The sequence below is a fragment of the Lactuca sativa genome, chromosome 2, assembly GCF_002870075.4.
Source record: "Lactuca sativa cultivar Salinas chromosome 2, Lsat_Salinas_v11, whole genome shotgun sequence".
NCBI lineage: Eukaryota > Viridiplantae > Streptophyta > Magnoliopsida > Asterales > Asteraceae > Lactuca > Lactuca sativa.
This window is the reverse complement of record NC_056624.2, coordinates 149,331,690-149,354,930: the sequence shown is the minus strand read 5'-3', so window position 1 is coordinate 149,354,930 and position 23,241 is coordinate 149,331,690. Positions and strand designations below refer to the sequence as shown.

The 23,241-nt window shown below is 33.0% G+C and overlaps 1 protein-coding gene across 1 annotated transcript; it reads right to left on the bottom strand.

Moving 5' to 3' along the window:
* Positions 1–23,216, bottom strand: LOC111909686 (callose synthase 5). Its single transcript, XM_052768459.1, has 36 exons — positions 22,984–23,216; positions 22,428–22,704; positions 22,145–22,245; positions 9,010–9,131; positions 8,819–8,915; positions 8,630–8,740; positions 8,305–8,439; positions 8,131–8,226; positions 7,812–8,030; positions 7,562–7,699; positions 7,332–7,487; positions 7,103–7,231; positions 6,916–7,030; positions 6,462–6,805; positions 6,308–6,360; positions 6,164–6,224; positions 5,994–6,075; positions 5,851–5,900; positions 5,658–5,744; positions 5,424–5,546; positions 5,250–5,340; positions 5,073–5,161; positions 4,831–4,991; positions 4,639–4,762; positions 4,260–4,559; positions 4,028–4,179; positions 3,845–3,954; positions 3,624–3,749; positions 3,461–3,529; positions 3,191–3,380; positions 2,995–3,106; positions 2,661–2,896; positions 2,485–2,568; positions 2,272–2,384; positions 1,961–2,190; positions 1–1,871 (listed from the first exon to the last, which is right to left on the bottom strand). The coding sequence occupies exons 2-36, from the start codon at positions 22,633–22,635 to the stop codon at positions 606–608; spliced, it is 5,880 nt and encodes a 1,959-aa protein (XP_052624419.1). The 5' UTR covers positions 22,636–22,704; positions 22,984–23,216; the 3' UTR covers positions 1–605.
* Positions 23,217–23,241: the final 25 nt, after the last annotated feature.

Below are 23,241 nucleotides of genomic sequence, written 5' to 3'. Positions count from 1 at the left end.
TTTTATGTGTTATATATATATATCACTATTATTTATAAAGAAAGGTAAGTACATTGCTATTACAGGTAATGAATTGTTAGTCCATTGTGCTGATGATTAAAGATAAATAACAACATTGTTATCATGGGCTGCATAAGAAAGAAAAGCATATTACACAACACCAAAAAAAAAAATGCTTCTAATCAACACCCAAAATTGTCCAATGCATGTTGCTCTATTTCTTCAAAATCAAGCTCATATTATGTTTAACTGTAAGAATAAGAACAAAATTTCCGTTTTACAAATTACAATCACCAAAACCATTCAAAAATAATGATTTAGTAGTATAATTTGTTGCAATGAAATAGAAGAAAAGGTTTAATCCCAAATCCAAAAAATCACTCACATATAGCTGAATTTGAAACCTTCATGAGTTGTTTTGACTAACCTCATCATGTCATCAAAGCATTTTTGACTAACCTCATCATGTCATCACATAAACTTCGACCCTCCATGCTCTAATGCCACGTCATCTTCAAGGACACATGTCACGTCCTCAGTTATTGACAGCATTTAAGCTTCTTTCGGTTTCACTTTCACCCTCCACGTGTATTCATATTACTGGTTTAATGGTTTTTCTTACCACCGGCTAAAATACGTTGGATCTGTAACCCTCTACTGAAAGCCTGGTTAAAAAGCAACCTGGTTTGAAAATCATACACCATCGGGAACCACGCAAGAATAGCCACCGGAGTAAAAATCAAGACACCCATTAAATACTCATACCCTCGCCCTAACGCCTTCACCGACCCCCACATCCCCAACACCCTCACCGCCGGCCGACACGCTTGTGCTATCTGCAGAATCGCCCATCCCGTCGGCAAGAACGCAAGTAAGCTCGCGAATAGATCGCCGATTGTGAGTCCGGCCAACTGAAACATCATCGTGAGTGCAACGACGAATCCAACAAATAGACATAGTTTAAGAAGACGAAACATTAATTGGAAATCCGCGCTGAATTTCTTTCTACCCATGGACACGATTTTCAATAATGCGATAACAAAAACGATTACGAGCCATGAGAGAGCGTACACTAAGATTGATTTATCGTTTTGGACGACTTTGAGGTGGTAAACGATACCGTATTGGTAAATGAAGAATCGGAGAGAGAGGAGGATTTCCGTCAGACGACCGACTGTACCGGTGGATCGGAGGTGGTCCTGTTCTTCCTCCCACCACGATTCCCAGCTTTTGTTCGCCGGAACACCGATTCCGCCGTGGTTTCTGATCCACGCTGACCAGTCGTCCCAGTCTTCAACGATTTTCTGCCATTCGAATCCGGATGGGTTGAAAAGAAAAGGGGCGAACAGCCACGACACGACTAGGAACCACATTGAGATGGTTAGGAATATGTACACGTTGCCATCGGAGAATGCGGATCCGTACGCGTTGTAAACAATGAGGAGAATCATCAATTCCATTCCTTTCGTGAAATGACTCCGGGAATACATTCTGTAGTTTTCTGCGAACTTCTCGTGTCGGACAACGAAGCCGCGTCCGGTGGCTCTGTATTTGGCGCCGCCGTGGAGAATTGTGCGACCGAAATAGTGAAGTTTGGTGCCAAGAGAGAAGGTGAAGAAGACAGCGGAGAGCTGGAGGTTCATGATTATTAAGTCACCGAGTGCAGTTCTGAAGCCTCTTTCGAGTCCGATCTCCATAATCATCGGTAACGCCATTAAAAGACCAAGTTGAACTACAGATTGAGAAGCCATGGCTGCTTTCAAAGCTTTATCTCCTTGCATCTTTGCTGATTTCATAATCGCTTTTTCTAATCCACTTAAACAGAGATATAATCTCCCGTATAAGAACGCATACACAGTAAGCATCACCATCTGAAACATAAGATAATTTGTCATTTTCTTTAGGCACTTACACTGTTAGACACACATATACATATATATACAGATATTAATTAATTTACCATTGAGCTAACGTAGAAGCCTGTCGTGGTATAGAAACAAGACAGCATCCGGAAGAAATCAAAACGATGGCCTAATCTGTAAATATCGCGACTCAATGTCTGTTCGCCATTACCACATGCAACTTTTGCTTCGAAAAGTGAGATCTGGTTAAGACCGACGTCTCTCCCTTTTCCAACTTGTATGTATTCATGGTGAGTTATATTGCCTCGTCTGAGTGTTGAGTTGAATCCTACGTGTCAATATTGTAAGATACATGTTATATATTTCTTGAAAGTAGGTTGCTATTTGTTGAATGTGTATGTATGTATACCTGCAAAGATGTCTTCGCTTAGATTGATGCCTTTTGAAGCTTTACTGATGCCACCTCGTGTGATGTGGAAAATTCTATCGAACACGTCTGGATGCCCGTAGTGGAACCGAACCCTGAATGATGTGTAATGAATTTGTAAATAAAAAAATGATAAATTAAAATTATCTCATCCTATAATTACTTTGTAACATTACAAAGAAAAGTGAAACATACTTTAAAGGTCTTGCGAGAACACGTTGACCGATTGTGACAAAGCTTGTTTCTTGATTTGACATAAACCATGCTAATGAAGAAACACTGCAGTTAAGTGTTATAAAAATATGAGTTTATATTCTATCAGACCTTGATTCAATCAAGTATCAAACAAAACATAATTGAATTTTTCTGACCTTCCTGTAAAGATATGTTCGCGAACACCCAAAATTGTTGGGGATCGGACTCCGTGATCTTCATTAAATTCTTCTAGAAGGTTCCTCATTTTGAAAGCTTCTTCCAAATAGTTGTCTTGATTCATGTCAATAGTCTGAAGAGCTTCGCCTCTTGTAAAGATTATGGCATGGTTTTGATTCTCAGGCTTCCCTTCTCCTATTTTTGGATTCCCAGGTAATCTTATCCTGTAAATTTCCTTCAAAAACAAAAAATACATGAATTCACCACTAGGTTTTACAAAGTGAAAATAATAAATTAAAAAAATTTGAGAAAAATATAAAACTCAAGTCACACCTGATCAAGATTCTCAACAGCTTTAACCAAGACAGAATAGTACACCTTTTGTGATTTTCCTCCTTCTCTTTCTTCAACTTCATCAATATAGGCCACACGAAGGGATGGATTACTAAGAACAATCAGGAGCAAATTAGTAAAATTAACCATAAAAAAATGTGAGATTTCTTTTATTTTTTTTGTGAAAAATACTTACTTAACCATTAAATTTAAAATATCTGTGGCACGACGATCTCCTGTGCGCTTTTGGTTACCATACATTTGACATGTTGCTACATAAGTGAATTTCATATCAGCAATAGCCTCTAATCGAGCATTCAATGAACTTTGACTTTTCTTCTCATCTTCTGATGGAATGCTGATAGCTTTATAACCTTCTAACATTTCTGCAGATTTGCCAACAGATATAAAACAGAATTTTAATCGAAACTAATGTTAATTATAAAACCAAAATTAATATTCTTGCCTTGCTCATTAGCCATGTCAAGGAAAGCTTGAAGCTTCAACGCCCTTCTGTAGTACATCATCCCTCTAACTGAACAAAACAAAACAAAACAAAACCAAACCTCATAAGAAATAATCATAACATGGATGAAAGTATTTAATTAAAATTATTAATTTCATATTACTTGTTCTGCAAAGTGTTTGTCCTCTTAAGGAGACCCAATGTCTAAGCTGTAAAATGTTTTCATCGCTTTCGAAAATTCCGGAGTCTTCTTTACAATCAATACGCTCCATGAAATTTTCCCATTCATCTGAAGAAAGTAAAATAACAGGATTATTAAAGCATTTGGACTTATAAGAAAGTAATATAATTACAAAAAAAAAAAAAAAATTTAGATTTTAAAACCTGGGAAAATTTTTCGGAGGTAATATTTGATGGATATACCATCTTCATTTTCCATATCGAGGTCACTCTTTGAATAGACTGTCTCTTCACTATAGTAAGGGGTCATGACACTGCAATTTTAAATAAAAGTAATTTGTATTAATACGAGCCAAATGTGTTTTAAATTATGTATTTTTTTTTCACCTAAATGATAACATTTTGCGGACTCGAGGTGCACGTGGCATATTCATGAACAATGAGTTTGTAAAAAACATGATCCTTCGTCTTGCTTCAAGGTTTCTAGGCACATCCATGGCAGATTCCTTAACTGTGAGAAGGAGATAAAGCCGCTTTATCTGTGTAATCATAACAAATAAATGGTGAAAATTCAAAGTTTAGACTATTATTAAAGTAGTTGAATAGAAATAAGTATTACCTGTTCTTCCCATTGTGAGGTTACTGGAGGAGGAAATGCAATAGCATGCTCTGAATCCGTGACTTTTTCAAAAAGTTGCCTTCCAGAATCCTGTCCAAGTTCTGCTAATTCACTGAAAGAATCAAATAACTCCTTATTATTCTCTGTTAGGTCAAAACAGGAAAATAAATATTCCATATTAAGCAGAATAGTCAAAATCACCAACCGAATTTCATTGACCATCATATCACGGGTAACTACTTCTAACATATCCTGGAGTAGCAAAACTACAGTGTTGTGCTTAGATTCATCAGCATTTTTCTGCAATATTAACAAAAAATTTATGTTAAATGAGTTTGTTAATTTAACTACTTTTATGTGAAAGTACTTGGTTACCCACCAACATTTCTACAAGCTTCACAAATTTGGCGCAAAAAGTAGGTAGAGAACTCATCCTGAATTTGGTGAGTAAGGAGTTTTTTGATATGCTATTTTCAACTTCCTTAATTATAATCCCAATAATCCTGTCATCATAATAAAATTATTATATAAGTGACCGAATAATGGTTCTTAAAAAATTATTATAAGCAACCTTTTTTCAGCATCTCCTACAATCACAGTATTGAGGATGCGTTTGAAGGTTTCATAGCATTCAATAATAGCACACTTCATATATTCATCAGCACATATACGCTTCCAGAGGTCAGAATCCTTGTATTTAAACTGAGCTGCCATATCAAGTGCCACTGGGATCTAAACCAGAAAGGGTAAAATGGTAATATCAGTCAAAATAGGCATTAATCGGATGGATAGTAATTAAAAGAATAAACTAACCTTGCTAGCAAGCAAAAATGGAGGCCATTGAACTACTATAAGGGTAGGGTCTGAAGAATATGGAACTAGCATCAGGTCCATCTCCCTGTAATAGCAAAAATACCACCAGTTAAGTTTCAACTCTTTGCTTTAAAAAAAAAAAGTCAAAATTGATCAAAGTCAAACAGTCTTTCCTGTCACTTATGAGATCTTCTTCACGGAAACTACATACAACTTCATTCCATAACTGAGCAAACTTTGCTGCTTCGGTTCTCTTGTCAGGTGTAACCTAATTTTACATAAGAACAACATTTTCACATTTATCATTTGAATTTTATTAAATGTTACATCTATAAAAAAAACAGAAAATACCTGTTGGAAATGCTTAACCAGAGAATACCATCTACTCTTACTTCTATCTGAAGGCACTAAATTTGCATTAAAGGCACCTGGTATAGACTGGAAGCGGGACCTTAGCATGATCAAAGTTCGAATCTGTGAGAAAAAAAAAACATAAATAAAGATTATTTTTATGTCATTTTCATATTTTATCTAAGTTATAATTCAGGAAATGTTTAATTTTTAACAAATATTGAAGTATTGTACCTCTCCCAAACGATCAAAGGCCCCAATAACTCCACCACATAAAGTTGCATATATAGCATACCATATTTGAGTGTCCATAAAGTAAACCTGTGTAATTAATAAATATGTCATATTCATGCAAATGAACAAAAAACTTAGTGACAAAAAATATGAGAATTTTAATCAAATTATAGGATAGTTTAACATAACACACCAATATAACAGGCGTCCAGAGGGCAAGAATAGCTCCAAAGTTACCTTTAGCTGCACATGCATAATGCATTATAAAAAGTGAAAAAGAAAATAACAATAATAATAATAATAAAAGAAAAGCAAAATCTAAAGGTCACTGAATACCATTTGGGAAGAATTCATGCCAAGCATATTCAACTTGATCGATGTTCATAATATCTTTTGTCGGCTCAACTAGTGGTTTTATCTATTGAAAAACAGAATAACATTACTACAGTAATTTTCTATTTTATCTAAAAATATCACAAATTTAGGGAGAGTGTATTAGGAAATACCTGAATGAAAAAGCTAAAGGCAAATTTCGAACATAGAAGAACCACCCAAAAGAGAGTATACCTATACATATTATAAAAGTGAAATAATGATCTTCTGTGTAAAAAATAGTATGAAGTAAACAAATAAAAAAACTATGTACATACTTTATAAGGGCAAACTGACTTTCATGCATTCCCCTCCCCACATAGATTCTTGGCTGCAGAGAATAAGACAAAGGGTAAAAATGGAACTTCATAGTTGTGGGTAAAAGGGTAAAAATGGAACTTCAATAATAAAGATTATATTTATATAATGTACCTGTGACCACCATAGGAAGAATCTTACAATAAGCCAATCAGAATTCTCAATCCATCTTCGAAGCATAGGAAATATAAACAAACCTGCTGCTAGTAAATTTGGCAGCAAGTATAAAGCCACAGCCATAATATATAAAGGAGGAATGCCTTTTAAATTATCAAGAAAAGAACTATAATCTTTTAGTTTCCCAAAAAGTAGTGCCTTAGGGTCAGCTTCTTGTGCATAACAAACTGGAAGAATAATAGTCCATCCAAGACTTATAATAATCTTTAAATACACCCTCAAAACATCAGTAAACTTCCATCTACGATACCCTGGGTGGTTCAAAACAAGGTCCAATATACCTACAGAATGAATATTTATTTCAATAAAAATAATAACAATAACTGTTTATTTTTATATATTGCAATAAGAGAGAGAATAAACATAAACATGAACATGAACATGAACATACTTTGAATGAAACGAAGAGCTGCTGCTGTAATGAAAATACTGGATATTTTATATAAGACATGTATGTCAAAGATCTCCAATACTGAAGTATCATCCCATGCAATAATCAACAAAACCTACATTTGAAAAAAATTCAATTACATTTCGTAAATTTGAATTTTTTTTTTTTAATCTTATCTGTTTATTACCTGAAGAACAAGTATAAGAAATGTCCACAAACGATCAAAACTTCGAAAGTTATGCCAAAAAGATCGTGTCTCAACAAAATAAGATTTTTGCATGCTGACAGGCTGTTGATGAGATCGTAGTTTTTTTCCCTGATATTGCATATTCATAAATTATTAATCAAAAAAAATAATCTTTTAAACATTTAAGACTACAATACAACCATGATGTAAATATACAGAGATGAAAAACCTGATTTGTGTCGCGTATTGATTTAAAGAATTCATCACTATTACGCATAGGCCAACTCAAAGAAAAACAATTAGGTGACCAGAAATATTCATTAAGATCATCATAATTGCACCACTCTGAGTAAGGAGCCTTTCCATTTCTGCTCCTTTTCGCTTCCTATAGCATAACAATAACCATTAAATCTAAAAAGTAACAAAACAAAGTTTGACTCATTGACTTATTGACTATACCGTGTCTATGACTTGATAAATTGGAGTTATAACTTTGCGAAGAAACGCCTCATCCTTATTACCATATGCAGGTTTGATGTTTTCTGCAGTCACAGCAGTAACATTTCCAGCTAACAGGCCTTGAAGCTCATATGCCATCTGAAAGGATATATAATATATATATCCAGTTGTTAGTTCGATTAATGTATGACTATAAAATATAAATCAGTTAGATGAATTGTTATTTGTTACAGACAAATGAAATACTTACATGGTGAAAGATGTAGCATAGACACTCTGGCATGAAGCGTACATTAGCTGCTTCACCCCATATAAGAAGATATAGGCCCATATAAAGTAATTTTCTCTGTTGAACTTCTTGTTTTACTTTAGGGAGCTTTATGCTGTGTCTCCTTCCCATGTACTTGCACCAGGTTTTATAGTTTTTAAAAAGTTTTGTCATAACTTCATCCACAGCTCGATCATCAAGCTGCATAATAACAGTGGTTAGAAGTTAGAAGTTAGAACTTAGAAGTCAAATAGTCAAATGTGAAAGGTAAGATTTATATGAGGTGCGTTCATGTTCTTGCCTTGTTGGCAGATTCAGAGGACTTGTGTTTAAGTCTTGCTTGAGGATGTGCTAGTTGCAAGATCAAATGCTCTCTCTGGTTTCTGACATTGTCTCTCTGGAGATATTTTCAAACATATGTTAAAAGATAAATTAAATAATGGAAGTTAGCGATGACTGATGTGTCATTACATGCCTGAAACCCAAATGTTGCTCTTAGCCAATCAAGGAGATCCAGTTGTCCTGATGTTTGTCTATGTGGATCCTCGTCAGCTGAGGTGGGCCAATTTAAACCGCTTGTGTTACGTAGAGCAGACACTGATGCCTTAATCTGTAGTGTGAGAAAATATAAAATTAAAAAAAAAAAAAGAAAAAAAAAAAAACCAAGTGAAGTAATAATTATTCCTATATTCATCTATATAGAGAGAGATCTCCTGTAATTCATTATTCAAAATACAAATCATGTGGCATATTAATTCCTTAGAAAAGAAAACGAAACAGAGACTAAAAAGAGAGAGTACCTCTTCGAACTGCATGATGCACTGCGACTCACCAGCGGAATCAAGGGGTAGAATGTTGTAAGGTGCGTATATACTCTGTTTTGCTTCGATATCTCTAGCTGATGCAATGATCTAAACACAAAGAATCACCGACATTATGAGGTATTAAAAAACAAAAGCAACCAAGGGAAAAAGGACAGTGAAACTGACGTCAGCGGGAACTTCTTCCGCCATATCCGACTTGTTAACCGAGCAGAGGACTTCATACAGAATTCCGGCCACCTGGTAAGCTTTCCCCAATTGGCCTCTGATAATCAAAACAACATGAACAAAACTATAAGAAACGTTTGCTCATTTTTTCATCCATGAACATAATAAAATAAAATGATCGATGGGTATACCTATCTGCTTTTTCGCCCTGATCAAGTGCCATGACATATTTCTCATAGTATTGTTTGTAGTAGACCTCGATTTCCCGCGCATCCGTCTTGTTGACACGAGCTGCGAGACTTGAGGCATTCTCCTGATAAACCACAATCCCGGTTTCAGTTGATGTTGTTCGGAATAGGGTGTTAGGGTTTCAATTCGTTGTTAGGCAAACGAGATAATCGCACAATGGAAGCGAACAGTGCAAATCAAAATTGAGATTTCAGATTATGAACCGAAATTGTACAGCATTGTAATCCCTTCGTGCATTTTGTGCTTTCGAGTACGAACAAATATGGTACTGAAACCCCCTCCCATTTTAATCAAATATATACTCCCTCCATTTCTAGCGTATAAGACGAAAAGAGGAACGTCGTCGTTCTACATATTTTTTTTTGGCTTTTGGTCCTCCCACATAATTTACATTTTGTTCGAATTAGAAATTAGAAAAAATAAATAAATAAACAGACAAACAAATTCCTAGTGATTTGGTAAAAATTATGGTTTCTAACATTTATTTTTCCACTCCCAGCGCATACATATTTCATCTACCTCAACCCCCACCAAACACTCCGAATGCAAAAATAAATGTAAATTAAAACGCAAAGGGAATATCAAAAGTGTGACGTGTCTCATTTGTGATCTTAAGACTTTAGTTGTACATGATCATAATGATCTTTGTTTTATTTTGTAAGTAAGATGTTTTCTTCATAATTTTTACTGTTTGTATCAACAAAAATTATGGTTTATGTTTGAAAAGTTAAAGTTAAATCCATATTAACGTCCTAATCAACATCAAGTTATAATATATATTGCATACTCAATACCTTACAAGAAAATTTGAATATGAGTTCATATTGGTATGATATTACGATCTCAGTCCAATCTAGAGATCATGATCTCGCAAAACATTAAATGACATTGTGTAAGATCCCGATCTTGACAACATTGATCTTTACTATATAAATACCGGTCATTATAAGAAAGATGTAATATAAGAAATTATTATCTTCAGTATATGAGGTATACATATCACGCCACTCCATATCCTGTTATCCCTTATTCATGTCGTCTCCTCTCTCCACCATCTCAGCACCATCTTCAAACCACTAATAATGGGGGTGGTGTTCAATGGAGGCTATGCTGAGAATGAAGATGAAGCAAAAAAGAAAGAAATGAGAAAAAGGAGGTTGAAAAGGTGTGTCCGAGCGTGAGCAGCACATGAGAGACGATGCAACCTCAACTTCATGTATCTCGGGGGCGATATGCACACTATGGTTGATCGTCCACCTTAACATCATGTTGTGGCGTGATGTGTATACTAGATAGCCTTATACAACATTTTTCTTACTTTCTCTCATTGTCTAATCCTAATCATAGTGATATATTTGAAAGACAAAATGAACAACAAAACCTTTTCTTATTTCTATTATTGAAAAAGCTTATTATACATCTTTTTCTTGTTCTTTCTCTTTTACTCATTTCTATCCAAAAGGAACTTGACGCCATAATAAAAGTAGGTTTAGACTTATGTTATAATGTGCAGAAATTAACAGATCGAGCTCAAACTTCAAACCGATCAGTCCAATTAAAATCGATCAACGAACATTGGAATTTAATTGTTATTTGATTTGGCTCCATTTGACCATCGCTGAGAGGGGTAAATTATTCAAATTGCATAATATAATTATAATTTCCATTAATCAGATAATTATATAACCTTAATTAAATTTCTATAATTAAAGAAGTTAAATCATATCATGTTGTGGAAGATTTCATCAACTATAATCACTTCCATAACCCTAACTTCATCATCCTTATGCCACCACAATAGTTACAATCACCATCATCTTGTTCTGTCACCACAAAACACTCCTGCCAATCCTACACAGTTATCCATCAGAACATCACCATACGTAAACCGCCAACCACTCCATTATCAAATCCTAGATTCTCTTCTACATTTTTTTGGGGCGGTTCATCTCAAATCAACCGACGCCTATTTTCTTGAACCTACTACTCAATTTCAAGAAGGAAAGATGGGCTTCATTCTCTTCATTGTTATTTATTTTCATTCTATTTTGGCATAATACTCTTTTTGAATACATACTTTGATGATGATTTCAATCCGCCCATCACCACAACCGAGATCACCTTATACATTTTATAGGGACATTTATCTCAAATTATTCAACACCTATGTTCTTGGATCGACAACTCGATTTTAAGAAGGAAGAATTGGGTTGATTCTTTTTGTTCTCAAAGAATGTTCTCTATGTTCATTCCATTTTCGCATGATACTCTTTTAGTATACGTTCATTGGTAATTCTTTCAATCACATTATATGTGAACATGACACTTTCATTATATGATGAATTTTTCAGCCCCATTCATGTTCATTTCATTATGACAGAATATTTGTTAAGAACATTATTTAAGAATGTTATTTCTTACATTCTCACAAAATAATATCAAAATTTTTGTTGTGAAATTGTATCTCATTCTCGTATCATTCTCATAGAATGTTTCATGTATGTCACCGGTTTTATCGTAATAGTTTAGTTATTGAAGAATGAAATCTGATTATTAGTTATTTAAATTTGTTTCATGTAAATTCGTTATTCTTAAAGAATGAAATCAAATTCTATAACATTGATTTAAATAAATTTAATTTATAAGAATCAAAAATTAGAGAATGAAATCATATTATGAAACGGGATTATCGTGATAATAAGCATCGAAAATTAAAATTGATTTTGAATTTAGAATTGATTATAAAAAAGGTCAAAACTAAATGCAAGAATTTCTCCCTTTCCATAAGTCAAATGTATAAAAAAGGACCATATTATCCTTTAAGTGGTTTAAAATTGAAAGTTCTATATATTTTTTATTTAAAAGGAGTAATAATATTCAACTATTAATCACAACCATTGATTTTGAAAATACAATGGCTATAAATTGGTTATATATTCACACAATAGATATAATTTACATTTAATCATAATTCTCCCTCTCTTTTTAGAAAGTATAATGGTTAGAAAGTCTTTATGAAGATTAAGCTTCCTTCCATTTGGAAGTTGGCTTAGGATGTTTTTGTGACTTCAAAAGTTTGGCTAATCATAATTTACTTAATAATAGGAGTAAAAGAATTATGTTTATGTATAATTAAACTTTTATATATGAATATTAACTTTCCTAGTCATTTGTAAGTTAAGTAATAACTTGTAATTGCATTAGCATTAAGGTGAGTACTCTACTTCTATAACACATGTCCCTATTAAATGATTTACTTTGATTTTGTATTTCCATTATATGCAATACTATATGTATATATTTCTTGGATACTATATGTATAAGAAATGCAATATTTTGTTTGATGTTATGATTTTTTGTCACGGACATCCTTACTTGATCTAAGGACATGTTTCTAAATGGATTTTAAAGTGGGGGTTTACGTAAGTAGTTTAATATGCTTGGATTATCACTTAGACCAATTTTATATGTTTGAATTAACTTGAAATTTATCTCTTGATTATGATTAAATATCATTTTGGATGGGTTGATACTTGAGAGGTCCATGTTCCCAAAGTACCATGTAACACCTAGTTTCAGGATGTTTCTAGTTCCGGGATAGCGGACTGTATTTTCATTAAGTAATGGTCTTGGGCTTCAAGAGAATAAATTTTAGACCTTATCGGATATTGATAATTTTGGTTAAATGGTTAAAGCCATCGAATTATACTTTGAAGCAAAAGGGTAAAATGAGAAATATGTTACATCGGGCTTCTTGCATGGATTAATGATTTTAGTTAGGTATGTTTTAATTCAATAATAACTATATAGGATTGTGGGGTTTGTCAGTAGCTTTGTGTACATATCCAGATCACTAGAAACGAAGTTAGAACGAAGAAGTTATGACCATTTGAATCTGAAGCTAAAAACCGGGAACAATCAGAAAATTATAGGAAGCGTGGAGCGCCCTTTAGTGAGCATAGAGCGCTTATGGCCCAGTGGGTTGCGTGTTTTAGGGTTTTTGAGGGTATTTAAGTTCGTTAACCTTTAGGGTTTGTCATTTCTCAACCTTCATCACCTCTATAATTATCCCAAGTGAAACCCTAACCTCTCTTCTCTGATTTTGAGCTTGAAACCATTTTTTAAGGCTTATATCTCATTCTTGGAGTGAAGCTTGAAGATCAAGAAATTATTTTCGGTTGTAAGGGATGTTGTCTCAAGTTTGGATCAATAAAGTTCACATATTAGCTTCAACCTTTCCTTTCTAGTTGTTAGATCTTGCTAATGGTCCCTTTTATGCACTTTTGGTCCCATTTTGTTAATGAGTTAGAGTTGAGATAACTCCAACTCCTTTTGAAAACTTAGAATTGTTGAGTGGACCATTTGGACTTGTAAAGTTGACATCTTATGTATGTTTATTTTATCCATGAATGTTATTTTGGTCCTTTTGGTCATTTTGGTGCATTAAAGTCTAGATCTTATAAGTTTGTGAAATCGTAATGGATAAAGTTGGAAACTTTATCCAGTTTGACACCATGTTGTTTCATATCTGAAAGTTAGAGGCTTGGACTTAAGAGATTAAGTTGAAAGAAATGCATTCTTAGACTTTTTGAGACTTAAAGTATAGATCTTTGTTGTTTTAGAATAGATTAACGGATAAAGTGGGAAAATTTATCCATTTTGACCATATGGGAGTTCAAATCTGTAATTTGGGGGATTAACTTAACTGATTAAGTCACTTAGCCCTTTAGATTCAACCTCCGTGCGGTGTGTTTTTCCTTAGCATGGCACGCTTTTGGGGTTTTCTAATAAGTGCTTGATTTTAAGATAGATCTCTACTGTTTTTTCTTGTAGTAGGCGTTGGGCGCCTGTAAGGGGGCGCTGTGTGCCCGTTGCTCATAGTGTTGACTATGATCGTTTTTAACATTTAAACAGTTTGACTTTTGGTTAAACCTTTGTAGAATAGAGTGTTTAGCTAAGAACTAGTCTCAGTTTCGCATTAGGTAGCCGATGTAAGCTATTCTGTTGTTGAGGTTTGATGTTGAGCTTCTACTAGTTAGCTTGAGTGAGTTTTCTCACTAATAAATAAAGATATTTTTGTCAAATGGTACATTCTTCTTAATCTTGACACATGTAATTTTCTCATTAATTTAGAGTAATTTTGTTTTCACATGTCATTTTCTTATTTTTTCCATTTTTATTTTATTGCCACATCATTAAATTAATTAAGCCATATTATTATAGCAATTAATTCCAATTGATTATAACCGATTGTGTACTATTATTTATTTAAATGTGTTATTAATGTAATTCGTGTTTGAATAATATAAAATTTAATTTGAGTTAGTTGTATTCGAATACTTAATTTAGTTATAATTGTTTAATGATATAATTTATAAACAGATTGTAGTATATAACTATGATTCAGCTTTGACTTGTAATTTATAAAAATATAATTTATTCATTTTGATTATACATAACTAAATTTTGTTTGAATCAATATAAATTAAACATTTATATAATGTTAGTTGTTTTGCTTTAAAAAAACTAAAGAATAGCTACTCAATCAAGAAGCATGAGAATGTGATTTTACTTTAAAAACTAAAGAATAGCTATTATAAAGGTGTGGAAATAGAATCTTTTAAAATGCAATGTATTTATGGTGCTTTCCCTCAATATTCAAGTTGTTGAAATTTTGAAAAATCTTGGTATATATGTTGATCTTTGAAGGCTTTTACTTATGTTTATGGCTTTCGGATGAGTGTTGATAATTCTAAAAATATCACGGGTCTTGGTGGTTACTTTGTTGTTAGACTTATTAATGTTTAAGTATTTTCTTGGGGCTGGTTTGTTGTACTTTTAGGCACTAGTATGGTGGCTTGAATTCATCATAAGTTGCTTCAACAGGTGGTGTGAGCTCCATGAGTTTAACATGCACAAATTTTGTCCCCTTTTGCTGCATTATGTTGAAAGATATAAATGTCATTATGATCAAGTAATGACTTATGAATATAAATTATTTTGTCAACCGTATAGATTGAATTACTTACTTATTCATCATTTTGTTTGTATATATTCCAAATTTTTACTAAAAAATGTTAAATGTTACACATTGATATTTAAATTTTTTTAATCAACCTGTGTAGTACACAGGTCTTACACCTAGTATTCCAATAACTCTTATGTTTACAGACTATCATATCATTAAATTTCTAACAAAAAAGGAATATATACACTAAAGTCCCAATATTTTCAACGATTTGACTAGAAAGTTCTAAACTTTATTTTTTTGACAGTAAAGTTTTAATTCACAATTTGACAAGAAAGCCCTAAACTTTATTTTTTGACAGTAAAACCCTAATTACTGACTAACTGACAAAAAAGGATAAGTGTGTCCAAAACTGCTGTAGTTATGATTTTACTTTGATAAAAAGAAAGTTTAAGACTTTTTTTTTTTTATCAAATTACTGAAAATATTGGGACTTTAATGTATATAACCCAACTAAAGAACACAAAACTATTGGGAAATAGCTTTATGCTGTGAAAGTGTTTTTATGAATAAAATGATGTAAGATTTAATTATAGGTTTTGCAATAAATTGCCTTGTGAAAGTTCAAAAGTTAGCGAAATATCTGCATTTTCTTCTATAAATGAAATTCCATAAAACTGACGTTCAGTTACATCTAAAACTCAAATTTCATATTTAATTCACGAAAAACAAAAAATTAAAGATGACCGGATATCCAACCACATTGAGAGAAATTATCAAGGATCACATAGCATGTGCAATTATTTTAGGGGTAATGACTTAAAAGGGTAATATATTTTTTGATTTGTACACATTTAGTCATTGAGTTTATTTTCGTCCATATTTACCTCTTCAACTTGTTAAACGGTACACATTTAGTCCTTATGACCGTCTACTCCAGGTTAGCCGGTAAAAATGACTTAATAGGGTAATATATTTCTCACTTTGTACACATTTAGTCCTTAATATTTTTGTACACATTTAGTCCTTAATATATATATTTTTTGCAAAATAAGTCATTTTTGTTTTTATAGTCATTCAGTACTTATAAATGATTTCTTTAGGTTTTTCTCACGACATATTACGTAGGATAGCCATATGGTGGTAGGATAGGTTGAAGTAGTCATGTCAGAACCGGCTCTACCCTTTGCAAAATTAAGCAATGGCTTAGGGCCCCAATTTTAAAGCTTATTCTATTATATATGTATATATACGTATTTCTTGGGTTACAAATACAAGTTGAAGCTTGGCTTGGTGGTAAAACACTAGTTTATAAAACTAAAGGTATTAAGTTCGAAACTTTTGCTTACTTGAAGGGCCCTAATTTTTTTGTTTGCTTAAAGCCCCTAATTTGGTTGATCCGTCCCTGAGTCATGGTATATGCTGTAAGCCAAGATACCTGGTGCGGGACGGCTGTAAGTCGAGGCACAAAGGCTGGAGAAGAGCGGTTAGGTTAAAGCGGCATGCCAACAAACCCTAGGTATTCCAGTCTGATGACTGATTGGACCTGTTGAATGTTGGCATTCCAGTCTTATGACTGATTACGCCAATGTATTCCAATCTAATGAGTGTGGACCCATTATGCATGACAATACATTTGTTGTATTGGGTATTTTGGGGAAAACTCACTAAACATTGTGTTTACCCAGTTGTTTATGTTTTTAGGTTCTATCGTTGATCGTAAGAAGGCGAAGACATGATTGTATACACTCATCAACAGTATTAAGGATTTCGTGTATCTTATATTACTCTGATTTCCGATAAATGTATTTTGGAATAAACGTTTTTTTCTTAATAATGGATTTCTAATTAGGGAGTTTTGCCTTATTTAAAAATTAAATTTTTTGGTTGTGAAAATGAGATGTTACACATAAACATCAACAATCTCGCACACTTCATCAATGATTGTCCCACATAAGATGTTGTGAGAAAAACCTAAAGAAACCATTAATAAGTATTGAATGAGTAAAAATCAAAAAGGACTTAATTTTGAAACAAAAAAATATTAAGAACTAAATATGTACAAAAATATTAATGACGAAATGTGTACAAAATCATAAATATATTACCCTATTAAGTCATTTTTCCTGGCTAACCTGGAGTAACCGGTCATAAGGACTGAATGTGTACAGTTTAACAAATTGAATGGATAAATGTGGACGAAAAAAAAACTCAGTGACTAAATGTGTACAAATCGAAAAATAAATTACCCTTTTAAGTCATTATCCTTTATTTTTACTTAGAACTATATGGGGGTAGCACATACGCATGATGCTGTAGAAAATTTGTTTATATACAATAGGCAAAACATAAAATACAATAAAATTATGTTGAGGTAAACATAAAAGTATTATGGCTTTTAAAATTGAAAATGTAAAAGAAATAATTTGTACATATTTTTACCACCTTACATAAACGAAAACGAATATGTAAAAAACAATTTTGTAAAAAAGCTAGAAATCTATTTTAATAAAATTGGATAAGAAATTGACCGAATTCTATTTTTTGTTGATATTGTATTTGAGATAAATTAAGAATGTTTTTTGTTGAAGTCTATGATTTATGATGATTACAACGATGTAACTAGTTTTATAGTCGGTTATTAGGTTCAACATAAAATGACATGTAGTTTATTAGAATCATGTTTCTTCGAATGTCTGTAGAACCTCATATTTTAGTTGTATGAAGTATAGTAAACATATAACGATATAAAAATAAAAAGACTTTGAGATATAAAATTTGTGATGTCTAATATATGTTGGATTGAACAAATTCAAATCATTGTATAGATAAAAATGAAATGGTATCAATGATATATTCTTATTTACACCGTGTATCACCTAACAAAAGTTTTTTGTGACGATAGAAAATCAAATTAAAAAGCTTAAATTTATTATAAAGTTAAGCAAGAGAGAGCTGCACGCTGAAAATGGTTTAAGAAAAAGCTATAGCGCGTAAAATTAGATGTGGCAAAAGATGACACAACATCCTAACATAAAATAAACATGTTTAGGTAAAAGAATTCGACACGTTTAAATAAACAGGTTGACATGAGACAACACAAAATTAAACACGTAGGACTAGGGTCAACACTTTCAGTTCGAATATAACTCATTGAATAATATATAATTTTTTTTATAAATTTTATATTTTTATAAATATATTATATTATAAAAGAAAGAAGGAAAATAGAGATTTAGTATGTGTACATTTGTGTTTTATTCCCATCTCACATCTCCTCCCACATGAAAAGGGTGTATGCGGCTTCATTACAAAATAACTCACTACTCTTAAGCATTTTGTTCCAAGAAGAGTTATGGAACCAGATTTAGTACGTGTACATTTGTGTTTTATTCCCATCTCACATCTCCTCCCACATGAAAAAGGATGTATGAGGCTTTATTACAAATCTCATTACTCTTAAGCATTTTGGTGCAAGAAGAGTTATGGGAACCAGATTTAGTATGTGTACATTTGTGTTTCATTCCCAACTCACATCTCCTCCTACATGAAAAAGGGTGTGTAAGGCTTCATTACAAAATAACTCCCTAATCTTAATCATTATGGTGCAAGAAGAGTTATAGAAAACCATACTCACATCAAACATACCTGGTTAACCCACAGGTTAACTTGTTTTTTATTGAAATATTTAAGTTTTTCTCTGGTTGAATGGGTTTTTAAGGTTTAATCTGTCCGGTTGACACATGTCGTGTTGGGTTGACATCCCCAAATCATACTCTTTCTATTTTCCCCTCTCAACTTACTATGAATTTCATAATTCTACATGCCCAACTCTTGCTCCCCCATAGCAACTGGGTATCAAAAAAGCACCAAATTTGATGACTTGTTAAGGGAAAGACGAAGTAAGAGCATTTTATTAAAGATGTTGCAACTTGAAAGATATATCGGGGAGGCCTTTGTTGAGTGTTTCAAGCCGACATGACACAACACATCTACTTTTGTAAACCCTAACTCGAAACCCGACATGAAAATAAATTGGTTGACACAACACAATACGAAAATTAAACATGTCGGCTAGAGGAGGGGTGAGCATTTGGACCAGACCGACTCTTGGACCGGAATGGTTTTTTAGAAATTCGTAGACCTTGAACTGAACCTATTGAGGCTTACTAGGTTTAGGTCCAGGTTTCAATTCTTGGATATAGAGGTTAGCATTTGGACCGAATCGAACCGAGTCGAACCCAACCGACTCTTAGACCGGATCGGTTTTACAAAAATTGGTGGACCTTGGACTAGACTATTGAGGCTAGCAGGTTCGATGCAGGTCTAGGTCTCGATCCGGTCCACCCGAAGATCCAAATGCTCACCCCCTAAGTTAGGGTCAATGTATCTCAACCCGTTTAATGTTTCACCCTGACACGACATAATACATTTTCTAAGTCTACGTGAAATAGACGGATGGATAAAGCACATAATTAAAAACATATAAATAGGAGGGCTTTGATTAATCTGATGAAACATTATGATTGGTGGTATCCTAATCCATAATATTTATATGATTTTAAAAGTATGTTTTAATATTATAAATAAAATATGATGATATCCTAATCCATAATATTATCTTAATATACCTAATGATTAAAAACTAAAATCACAAGAATTGAGTCCCTCTATCATTTCGTTATGTAATCTCCAAGTCGACAGTACATTGAATTGTCAGATACTTTAAACATTGTATGGTGATGATTATATTTATGTAACATTTGTTAGATATAAACTTGTTGATGATGATGTTACAATTTATAATTATTACAAAAATCAAGTTATTATTTAGATGAGATTGATTGGGCTTTAGATAATGTAAAATCCAAAGACTATTTTTAACCCGAAAATATCATAAACTAAGATACCCAACACCCAAGGTCATGCCCCCAAATCATATGGCTATATCAACTAACCGGGGTGCCCGAGAGCACATGGACGAATTTATGATATAACTTCATAACCAGTTATGGGACTAAGATCAGAAAGATCATATCATTGCCATCCCAAGTATTCTGAGTTATGATCCTCTATTTATACAGGTTAAATTCAAAGGGAACTTGATTATATCTTTGTAACTTGACGAATATTAGTCAAGTTTTAAATTTGTATTGGTGTAAAATGTGTTGTTAAGATGAAAAGTTTTGGAAGGGAGTTGAATGTTTGCGCTACCCGACCTTATATTATAATATTGTGATTATTTCCAACAAAAATATTACACATAGAACTCTCACACAAGGGTTTGTTGAACATATCTATATCAATAATGTAATGAGAATTAGCCATCGTGTCTATATACCATCAAGTGTGAACATTATGGTCAAGGCTCAAAGTTTGAAACACTTAGACCACGTTTTTAGGGTTGAGAGAATCATATTCTTCAATATCAGCTAAATGTTGGGACAAACGCATTGGGTCGTAGCTTGGAGCGGAGGGAAGGAACATGTTATTGCGGGCCTCAGTTTTGAGGCAAAAAAAAAAAAAAAGGCTTGTATAACGACTATGGTTTATGTTTTACAAGATTGAGATTTAACCTAGCTCATTTTATGTTTTACAAGATTGTGATGGAAAGATTAGAACCATGATCAGTGACAAGGATCATAAGATCATACTAAAATGAACTAGTTTTCAAGTTTTCCCATTAGGTCTTGTTTGCATAGTATTTACTATAATTTGATGTTGATTAAAACATTAATGACAGAATCAAAATTAACTATTTAAGTGGTAATTATAATTTCCTATAAATGCAAACTGCAACAATTATAAAGAAAACATGTTAAGCAGAAAATAATAAAATCATCAAGTTCAGGTACAATTAAAAGCATGAAATCACAAAGGAACTATCATGTAGTTGTGATGGTTTGCTTAATTCGAGGTGAATGTATCGATGAAGTTGTGATGCTCTTAAAGTTTCCTACAATATGCGATACTCGATTTCGAGTTGAATGTATGAAAAATTTTGGCTCAATTTTAAGATATATAGACAACTTTTTAATACTATGCATGGGGTGCTTTTAGCATAAATGACATATTTCTTATAATTTAGAAAACTAAAATAGTATAAAGACTAATGATGAAGGATTGGATTAGGGTAATATCTTACGATCATATTTAGGATACTAAAATTTAAGAATAAACCTTGCTTAAAAAGCAATACCAATGTGATCAATGCAGGGACGGATGCAGAAATACACAGTAGGTGTTGCCGCGGCTGAAGAGGTGTTGCCGGTGCATGAAAAATAGACAAAAAACCAAAAAAAACGAAATGTTTTCCATTGCGTACGGGAAAACTAGGTGTTGCCGGTGCCACACCGGACACCAAGTAAAACCGTCCCTGGATCAATGATCATTTTTTGTTTATAGAATCTTAATATCAAGATCGATATATTAACAAAGAATTTCTTTATCTTACGATCGTGATCGATATATTAACAAAGAATTCCTAGGTGATGTTGTTTGAAATATAAATTTATATCAAAGAATTTAAGCATCCTATTAAATATAATATTTTAATGGAAATGTTGTGTGTATATCGCTTCTTTTTTACTTTGTTATTATTACCACCGACGATGGCGATTTATGTAGACTTTTTTGTAGTTTCAATATGTAGTAACTTAGTATAGTTCGAATCAAGATCGTGTGTTTTCTTTCTATAGTATAAGTTTTTATATTTTGTGGAATATTTTAATTTACAATTTGTAGGTTTTTAGAAAAGAAAAAGAAAATATAGCTACAAAGAAGTCGACCAACTTAAGTATATCATTTTGTATATCTTAAAGAATATTATATGAGTAGTTATATATTTGATTTTTAATAATAATAATATAGTCAAATTAGTTGTGCATAAATTGGTATTAATTATGTGCATAATTCATAAATTGGTATTAACTATTTTGACGTTTCAAACTAAGTAAAACATAATTACTGTTTTTTTTTCCTTAATCCCCATTATATTTGTTCGAAGAGTATTTATAATTTATATTCAATGTATTTTTATTTTATTTTCAAAAATATTAATATAACATACTATATTACAAAGAAATGATTTAAACTAGAAAGATGTGTACCCGTTCCAAACGTTGTAGGAGTGTCGTCTTGAACTGTCGAACACCTCGGCCACTAGAGCTACGATCCAACCTATCAGCTTTCTCAAATGCATATGAACGACCTTTTCATAGAAAAATAAAATCACGAGTAGTTAATTGTTATGATTTGTAAGCAACAGTAATCCGAAGTTCAGAACTAATGGCACAGTGGAATCAAAATTATTTGATGAATTTAAGATGAAACAATCCATGGAAGTTCATAGCAATAGTGAATTTGAGTTCAAGGATGAGAGAAAAGACATACAGAGATATGCAACGCGAGGTCGTTCATGTTCAATTTCGTTGGCGACACGGAGGATCGGAGCAATTTGTTGCAGGGACGAAGGAACGACCTCGCTGTCAAAAACCTCCGTAGTCACCGTCGCGGCAACGCTGCGAGAAGGTCGCCTCATTAACGCCGGCGCCGATGAGCCGCCTGTTTCAGTGGATTGCGTCGACGAGGACGACGCCATTGCACTTCTCGTCTTCTTCCCTGTTGATGCTTATTCTAGTCTCACCTTCTCTCTATCTCTTCAATATCCCTACACGATTCACCACCAAAACATAATTGATTCCACTAAACGAACACCAAATCTACACAAAAACATTACGCAAAAAATCGAGAAAACTAATCATTCAACATTCACTGTCCGTAGTACAGTATAGCTAGATTAAACAAAATCAGATCCAGAACTTCCAGCGAATTAATTCTTAGAAATCAACACAAGTCGACGCTCACACAATCAAAGACCAAAACACGCACTAAGAATTTATCTCATATAGAAAATACATCAACGATCCGAATTAACAGGGTAAGTCACCTAAATGATGAAAAGTTTGTGCGTTAATCTTATTTCGGTCTCTTGCAATTGAAATTTGTGGAAAAAACTGGAGGGAGAGAGATGGAGAGTGAAGTGGGAAATGGATGAATGCAAACGGAGCATTGAAAAGCTGCTTCATATTTTTCAGTGATACAGAGAGAACTGGAGGAAGCTTGCTTAAAGTGAGGACTCGTGTTGTTGTGGGAGGCGTTTGAGGAATGAGAGGTTTTCGGGGGACCTTCTATGGACGTATGGTTG